The sequence below is a fragment of the Lycium ferocissimum genome, chromosome 10 (genome assembly GCF_029784015.1).
Source record: "Lycium ferocissimum isolate CSIRO_LF1 chromosome 10, AGI_CSIRO_Lferr_CH_V1, whole genome shotgun sequence".
In the NCBI taxonomy this organism is placed as follows: Eukaryota; Viridiplantae; Streptophyta; class Magnoliopsida; order Solanales; family Solanaceae; genus Lycium; species Lycium ferocissimum.
In genome coordinates, this window is record NC_081351.1 from 18905874 (window position 1) to 18915160 (window position 9287).

General features: G+C 33.6%; 1 protein-coding gene and 1 non-coding gene across 2 annotated transcripts; both read right to left on the reverse strand.

Moving 5' to 3' along the window:
• Nucleotides 1-5589: 5589 nt before the first annotated feature.
• LOC132032688 (eukaryotic translation initiation factor 5A-3) lies at nucleotides 5590-8891 on the reverse strand. Its single transcript, XM_059422365.1, has 5 exons — nucleotides 8673-8891; nucleotides 6847-6969; nucleotides 6676-6732; nucleotides 6523-6597; nucleotides 5590-5933 (listed from the first exon to the last, which is right to left on the reverse strand). Exons 1-5 carry the CDS (start codon nucleotides 8793-8795, stop codon nucleotides 5832-5834), a joined length of 480 nt encoding a protein of 159 aa, XP_059278348.1. The 5' UTR covers nucleotides 8796-8891; the 3' UTR covers nucleotides 5590-5831.
• Nucleotides 6205-6322, reverse strand: LOC132035706 (small nucleolar RNA snoR100). Its single transcript, XR_009409422.1, has one exon. It is a non-coding gene; the product is annotated as a small nucleolar RNA snoR100 (small nucleolar RNA).
• Nucleotides 8892-9287: the final 396 nt, after the last annotated feature.

Genomic DNA, 9287 nt, shown 5'->3' on the forward strand with positions numbered 1-9287 from the left:
TTTTCCTTAAGGAAGTTATGCGGAGGGGCGTACTTTGCCTTGAGACATTTTTTTTTTTTTTAACTTTAAAGGCACACTTTTAGTTAAGGCATACTTTTGGTTATGCGCTTAATTAAAAAAATCTTAGATGCCCCAAAGGCATAGTTAAAGGAAAAATTTTGCCCCATAAGGCAAAACTAAATTATACCTTGAGGAAAAGTTATACTTCCCCCCGCATAACTTTAGTTTTCCTTAAGGAAGTTATGCTGAAGAGAGACTTTGCCTTGAGACATTTTTTTTTTTTTTAACTTTTCAAGGCACACTTTTAGTTAAGATACTTTTGGTTATGCCTTAATTAAAAATACCGCCCCATAAGGCATAATTCATGGAAAAAGTTTTGCCCCATAAGGCAAAACTAAATTATGTCCCCTCCGCATAACTTTAGTTTTCCTTAAGGAAGTTATCTTGGAGGGGCGACTTTGCCTTGAGACATTTTTTTTTTTTAAACTTTTCAAGGCACACTTTTAGTTAAGGCATACTTTTGGTTATCTTAATTAAAAATCTCTTTCATAAGGCATAGTTCCTTAAGGAAAAGTTTTGCTCCATAAGGCATAACTAAACTATGTCTTGAGGAAAAGTTATGCCCTCCGCATAACTTTAGTTTTTCCTTAAGGAAGTTATGCGGAGGAAGACACTCCCTCCCCCCCTGCGCGCGAAATTATTTCTTTATTTTATGCTTGAGCGGGGGTTCGAACCCAAAACCTCGAGTATCCAAGCTAAAGGCAAAACTTAAAGACCACAAATATGAAGGGCAAAATTTAAAGACCGCAAATATGAGGGGCAAAATTTAAAGACCACCCCAAAAGAAGGGCAATTCTGCGAATTGCCCAAATAAAAAATGCAATTCAACTGAGAAACATAGAGTCATAATTAAGTCAAGATATGTGTTCAGCCATATTACTATTATATATAAGAGGGAATGTGAGGACTTTTGTAGTCCTCACAATAATTTCCCAAATTTTTAAAAACTTTTTCATTAATTACTTTTATGTCCTAATTTTATTTATTTAAGTCAATTTTTTTGTTTTTTATTTTTAAAGTCTACTTTTCAAAAGCTATCGAGCCTTGGGACTTTTGTAGTCCTTACAATAATTTTCAAATTTTTTTAAAACTTTTTAATTAATTACTTTTAGGTCCTAATCTTATTTATTTATGTCAATTTTTTTTTGTTTTTGTTTTTAAAGTCTACTTTTCAAAAGCCTATCGAACCTCCTACCTCATTTTTCACGTTCTTTGATTTTACGATTGGTGCTCGATATCCGCATTTGAGCCCAATTAATCCGGATAATTCGCACCGCATCGCGCCTATTCGGGAGCGCTTCCTCCAAAGATTTTTTTCCATATCCATGTTCGAACCCCCAATCCCCGATTAAGAGAGGAGCACTCCGTGTTGCACAAGTTAAATTATGTATTTGTCTTAAAAGTTCATTAGCTATGTATAGATTATTTATTTAGAACTAAATAACTTCGAAAATTAGGATACATAAGTTATAATGTCAAATTCTCGTTCCAAATTTGATTTGAATTAAATAATTTCATCAAAATGGAAGTTAAAATATTAAAGGAGTGGAATGAAAATTTTGCTTTTATATAACTACCTACTTGTGTGGACTACAATGGGTATATGGTTGTTGTTGTTGTACACCCATTGTACTAACACAAATTATATTTCTTTAGTTAAAATATAACTTTTATATGCTTGAGTTTGGGCCGGGCCATGACGGCCTCACATAACTAGTATATACATATGTATATAAAAAATAACATAAATACACATACAATTGTATTCAGTTTTTGCAGTACGTAAACCAAATACATATATGACTGCATATAGCTACGAAATGTAGTTAACTTCAATAGTAGTAGTTATTAATCATAAATATCTCTTAGAGTTAGCTATATCATGTAAAATTTCCAAAAGTTCTTTTGCACAAATAGTCTGTCGTAGGTGAGATACATAAATTATACACTAATTATATATATATATATATATATATATTATGTATTTATTGACTATTTTTAGTTTAAATGATTGAATAGACTGTTATTTAAGTTAATTCTACTATTCTTTTTGAGAAAATATGGGATTATTATGTGGGATGACTATCATAGCCTCAGATTGATAAATTGGACAATTTGAAATTGATAAATTGGACAATTTGAAACTTCATTAAAATTAATTACTGACTTTCTAAATTAATTTATAACATGTTTTACTAAATACATACTTTCAAATGATTATCTCAGAATAAACTTGAAATCAATATTAGCTTCCTGACTATTTGTTAACAGCGCGGAAGATCTTTTAATGCAACACAATAAGGAATGAACAAAGGAAAAATTGTATATACCGAACTATTTCAATTTATATTTAAATAAATTAATGTAAGAATATACGGGAGGCGTATTATGATGGCCAAACTTTAATTGTCGGCTCAAATAACTGGTCATCCCACTTAATGTTTAAGATTTTTTCCATTTTAAAGCTCGATTCTGATCCTCAGAATCTCTAATTAATTATGGAGAAATTTTATTTATAATCCATCTCACCATAATTTTTTATTGGTACATAAAGTCTTCAACACTCCAAAGTCAAAATAAAATAAGAGAGCTTCACAAAGTTGCCATTTGGCAAGTTGGCTTCAACTTGAGTTGGATAAAACACAGAAATGCATGATATATGGTTATGTCTTATCTGGTTAGTTGTTGAGCAATCATTACGCCGCACAATAAAAGCTAGTAACTTTTAGATCACTTCCAAATGGGATAATGCTTTTTATATCCCACGTTTATGGTGAGTGCTGAGGGGCAACTCCCTATTTGGGCTCCAGTAGTCATTTTTTATTTTTAGTTAGACAGAATAGTCTGGAAAGTGCCTGTACTTGTCCATTTTTATCATGTCGGTATTCGTATTTACGAATTTATCAACCAAACCTCTCAACTCAATCAAAATAAGTATTTTAAACCCCTCCAACCATTGATGGTATTCACTTGCCCTGACATGGAGGACACGTCAGATCCACCGAGATAAATTGATGCCATATCATCAATTATTTTTATATAAATTAGCTTTTATAAGAAATCAAATTTTATCCCCTTTTCTAAAAAAAAAAATTAAAAAAAACCTTTTCTCTTCTCTCTCAAAACCTTCCCGTCTCTCTTTTCCTCCCACCAAGAGCAAGAGCAAATCAGAGACCATAATTTCCATTCAAATTCTCTCAAAAAATTAATGAATATGTGCAGTTACATAATGCTCATAGAAAATTTTCCAACCCCAAAATTTCATGTTCCAAGATAACAAAGGCAACTTGCAATCACCATTAAGGTATTAATTTGCAGAATTCTGAACAAAAGTACTCCAATTTAGCATATGTAGCAAGGCAATAAACGAAAAAATCCAGTTAAGCAAACCCAAATATTGAAAGATCTTAAACCCATTTGAGAAAATCCAAACGTTGAAAGATAGAAGAAAGATTATCCTAATTATTTTTCATTGTTTTTGACCTTTTGAATAGTACTATATAATTTTTTAATCAAAATCAGTGAAATCACTCGCTAGGTACGCGTGTTTTTCAGGCACTTCGTCCAACTCAGCCAACTTATTGCGACATAAGCTTGGTCAATGGTCAGAGGGGTTTAAAATACTTATTTTGATTGAGTTGAGGGATTTAGTTGCAAACCCGTAAGTACGAATACCGGCATGACAAAAATGGACAAGTACCGGGGCCTCCCAGACTATTCCGCCTTTTAGTTAAGTTCTTGAAGTACTAAAATTATAAATAACCTGCAAGCTTTTAAAATCTGCTTATTAAAAAAGGTTTTTGAGGTAGCCATTGTGTTTCGCTAATCATCTGAAACACACATTTGTCAAACAACAATTTATACTTGGTCAAGGTTCCAAAAATGTTTCTCGAGAAAAGCAATTTTTTCGATTTCTGAAAAATAACTTCTGTTACTATCCAAATTCTCAAAGCTTAGTCAAACACCCTAACTCTCTAAAATAAACAATTTTCGTTTCTTAACAGCTTTGGTCAAACAGGCTAAAAAGTTAATTGAAACCATACACTTTAAAACTAACATGTGCAGAAACACGCAATCATAACATACTGCAATTGCTATAAGATTTACCTTATATTTACTGTCGTGTAAAAAAATTATGCTATTAGTGTAATACATGTTGTAAGCTTGTTGTACGTACGTTGCCTTGTCTTATAAGTTGTTATACTGTTAGATTATTTTACATATCATGAGCAGTTACTCACAATTATCTTCAAGTAAAACTCTTGTTGGTGAAGACTTGATTGGCAATAGCTTTAGGCTTTAGCTTACTTTGGGAACACTCTCAAAACCGTCAACACATTTTTGAAATCTCTTATTTCTCTTTACCTGTTTTAGTGAAAACATCGTGTTATACCCTATACCATATATAACTATCTACATAAAAATCCCAACCATAATTACCATTTAAGAGCAGCTTGTGCTGCAAAAAAATACAAAATATCTAAGGCCAAATATTGTTGATTCGCTATTAGTTTAGAAATGTCATCAACCTGGATAACATGTTCATCATTCTCAGTTATTCACATGTCGTATGAAGTCAAACGAAACATAAATAATTGTGTCCTTGCAATGGTATAACTATAAGTACTCACTAATGGATATAGACAGAATCATGATTTGAAATTTATAAGTTTTGTAGCAATTTTAAATTAATATGACAATAATAATAATAATAATTGAGTTCACAATGAAATATTTATAGATAATTAGTTAAATTCTTAATTTATTGGGTTTACATGAACCTAATCTTCTAGATTCGCTTTTGCTGGCGGAGCAAAGTGGAGAAAGGAGGATTCAAATTAAAACCCTCTTTGTTGAGATGTACTAGGTAAATAAAGTAAAAAATATAAATTTTTTATTATATATAAATGGTTGAATCCTATTGATATAAGGAAAATTACAGTAAAATGGTGACATGGTTTAAAAATTGCTTTAGGTTATAACGTCAAACTACAAGTGTTATATTAGTACTAATTTTTTGAATCACCTTACGTGTATTGTACTGATAACCATATGACATCTTCAAGGGTGCAAAACCAGTATAACAGGTTAAGTTGTTTATGCTGTCAAAATAACAATCACTCCACATGCAAAAACTACTGCATCAACTTTTTTCGGTCATACTGCATCACTCATAATGCATAATTAAGAGCCTCTGTCTGACTATAGCACGACGCGCTACTTCAATGGCTCGATATGAAAGGGCATTAACAGCCCATCACTCCTAAATCTACCTGGTACAGACTCCAAAAAAGAAACACATGTTTCAAGACTTCAGAAATAAGAGTGTCGCATAAAATGGAAAAGAGAAATGTTTTGCTTCAACGAGCCTGAACCAATTACCCAAAACGCCAATTCGGGCTCGTACACAGAATTGTGGAAGCAGAAACATGGAAAGCTTAGAATATCTGCCTTCATATTTGTTAAAAGATTATTACTCCAAATGCAGGAGAAACTAGAATGAATCCCCATAATTTAATGAGCAGACAATTGGTGAAGAAGTTGGTATATAGTTGAAGGTTTACCATTTTCCCACACAAAATTTAAAAAGCCTCAAGGCAGAACAAAATTCAGACGAATACAATTTAAAACAACAAAAATAAATAAAAATCTAACTCACAATGGTCCGCAAATCCTGAAGAATATTCCATAAGACCACAATTTTTTTTCCATGACTATAATATCTATCTCAAGGTAGTAAAGAACTTCGCATCGAGCAATATCCGATCAAGTTACTTGGGACCAATATCCTTCAGGGCATTAATCTGTTCCTCACCCATGGCTGACATAACAGACACGACAAGGTCTTTACCCTCAGCAAAGCCATCCTTGATCTGAATTCGGGAAATTAAAAATAATCAGTAAATGCATAGTGGTAAGCCCCAGTTTTCAAAAAGAAAAATTTATGGCCGGCCAAAGTCTGAAAAATTCTGTTCACTATCAGCACCATCACTCATATAGATCAAGGACATATGGGTACCTCTTACAAGAAACTGTTTAAGTAGAGAGTCAATGAGCTTGTGAAAGAATTAGAGGGGCTACATACAACTGAGAAAAGCTGTATACTTTGACCCAAAATACAACCTTGGTAGATATAAGCAAAGAAGATGTGAGTATAAAACCAGGCCCTCAAATCATTAACCCTTAAAAAGAGTATCAGAGAGAGCAGACAAGTCGACTCTATGATTCAATCTCCGTGCACATAACCATGCTTCCTTCATCTTTTAATGTCCAGAGCATCGGCTTAATTGTACACAGCTCTACATATCTAACACGACCACGACTCAAAAAAAAAAATTATGGAGAAGGCAATAAGCTTGTGCTAGAAGAAGATAATAAGAGAAAAACAAAAGGCTGGACAAAACAGAATATGACCTCCGAGACACCGAAAAACAACTTCAGATTAGACAAATTCTTACTAACCTGCGTGAGGAGATTTTCATCAGTAGGAAGCCTAAGGTCATCCTTGGTGTTACCATTGTCAGTGAGCAGACTCACCTGGAACGTTGTGCAGCAACATTAGATCATATCAACCAAAAATATAAAAAAGGAACCGGACAAGAGAATGTAACATACAAATCCATCTTCAGAGATGTCAATAAGCTGATAATCTGTGCGATTAACATGGGGCACCTGCAATTTAAACACATAATTATTATATATATGAGCATTAATATACCGGGAAAAACGAATATAGGGGAAATGGGACAAAGAACATATGATGTACAAGAAACAGAGAGCACATACATCACAATTGTGTGAAGAGGGAACAATATCCTCAAGCTTCTTGCCAGTGAAGATGTCAATGGCGACGAAATGACATTTGGCATGACCGTGCTTGCCAGTTTTGGATGTCGAGACCTCCACAACCTGTAATCAGAAGCATCAAAATTAGAGCTAGCGCTTACACTACAACTAATGCAACAATGACTTCAACAATAATAAAAAGGAGATGTGTCTATGCTATGTCCTGAAGCAGAATCATTGAGTTACTTGATGCAAATGTCTAAATATACATCCATAACTACGACACTTTTAACAGTTCAACATATTACAAACAAAGTGGCATATCGTCCATAACCAGAACTATGGAAAAATAAACTCAACATTTGAAATGTAGACACACCAAACACAAGGGATTTCAGAAGCTGCAGTCTTTGGTAAAATATCAAATCTTTTTTTCATTCTACTATGGTAAAACCCACTAACCCACCAACACAACAAAAAAACCCCATCCACAAACCCAACAGTGGCCACTTCCCACTCTTGCTCCATTGGTGGTAAATCTTTAAACCCAAACCTTATTGTTAGATGTTGAAGTTGCTTACCAAAATGCTACTCTATTTTCTTATAAGGATTAAAGATACAGTAATTGCACAAAATATACCAGCACCTCAAACTCCGAACTCCTAATAAACACACCAAATAATATACAATCACAAGCTCTATAAACCACAGTCACCAGGCCTAAAATTATAAAATTAAAAAAAAAAAAATCAAAATAACCACTGTATATGCAACAGTAAGCAAACATGTACACCCCAAAAAACCTATGTTGCTCGGACTCTCCAAAAATGATGCCGCACCCATGTCAGATCCTTCAAAAATGCACTACCTTTGGAGGATCCGACACGCACCCGTGTCCATTCTTGAGGAGTCCGAGTAACATAGCAAAAAACATACACCGGAAACAAAACACCAAAACAAAACATGTGATGCAAACTAGAAAGCCTTGCAAGGGTGGCCAAATGACGATATCATAAGTTAAACGAACCATCTACATCCATAACCATTCCAGTCACAGCAAAAATAAGGTTTCTCCAAATCCCAGACATAATTATTTTTACAATCGAACGACCAAACTCTTTATTAAACACACATAGAGTAAACCCCAAAGCATGAGATCTAAAATTGTAACATCAAATACATACACATCACCAATCAACTACACCTCAAATAACAAATCAATCTGAAGCTATATGCCCAACCCTACACATCATCTACATCCAAATAAATTACAAACACAGATATATATGCATTAACATTTAAAAAAAAAAAAACAACAATAAGATTAACAAAATTTTTTACAACTTGTTTGGATGGTGGTAACCTATTGTATTTTATTGTGTTATTAGTTTAAACAGTGGCGGAGCCACATAGAGCCGAGGGTGTTCATCAAAGGAAAAAAAACACTATTTTTACAAGGTTAAAATTATTTTTTATGTATATATAGTAGATGCTGAACCCCCTTAGGTTTCGCCGTATGTTTACCTTTTTATATTTTGAATTACTCGACGGAAATCCTAGCTCCGCCACTGAGTTTAAATATAATATTTATTTTGATTGTTACTTAAATTTTAATGTATCGTATAGTTAATGTACCATCCAAACAAAATGTTAAACCACATAGCATCAGATCTAAAATTGCTACAACACCTCAAATAACAAATCAATCTGAATAGGTTATATTTGCAAGCCTACACATCAGTTATGTCCAAATAAATTAGATATACTAAATAAAACAGTAACAGTAACAGTAACAGTAACAGTAACAGTAACAAAAAAATGTAAACCTTGCAAGGACGGCCTTTGATAACGATGTAACCATTTTTACGGATAGTACCAGCTTGTTGAGGGTAAGTTTTAGATGCACCTGCATCTGCTTTTGACTCAAATTGATGCTCTTCGTCAGACATGGCTGAAAATTCGATTGAATAGTACACAAGAGGGAAAAGAAATAACAGAGAGCAAAATGGAGGCGAAGAGATTGAGAGTAAAGCACGTGATGGCTATTTATATGCTGGGCTTAAGGGATTGTGAGTAGTTTTTTAGGGTTTGTGTTTTGATGGATTGATTGATTCATTTTTTTGCGCGGATTGCCCTTCTTTTGGGGTGGTCTTTAAATTTTGCCCCTCAAATTTATGGTCCTTAAATTTCTTTTTCATATTTGTGATCTTTAAGTTGTGTCCTTCGACTTGAAAGGTGGGCGAATACATAAAGTTCGAGTTCGAACCCCGGCTCAAGATAAAATAAAAAAATAATTTCGCAAGCGGGGAGGAGTGTATGTCGGATCGAAGATAACAAAAAATACCCATAAGGCAAAATTTTTCTTGAGACATAGTTTAGTTATGCCTTAAGGGGGCGGAATTTTAGTTAAGGCATAACAAAATTATGCCCCATAAGGCAAG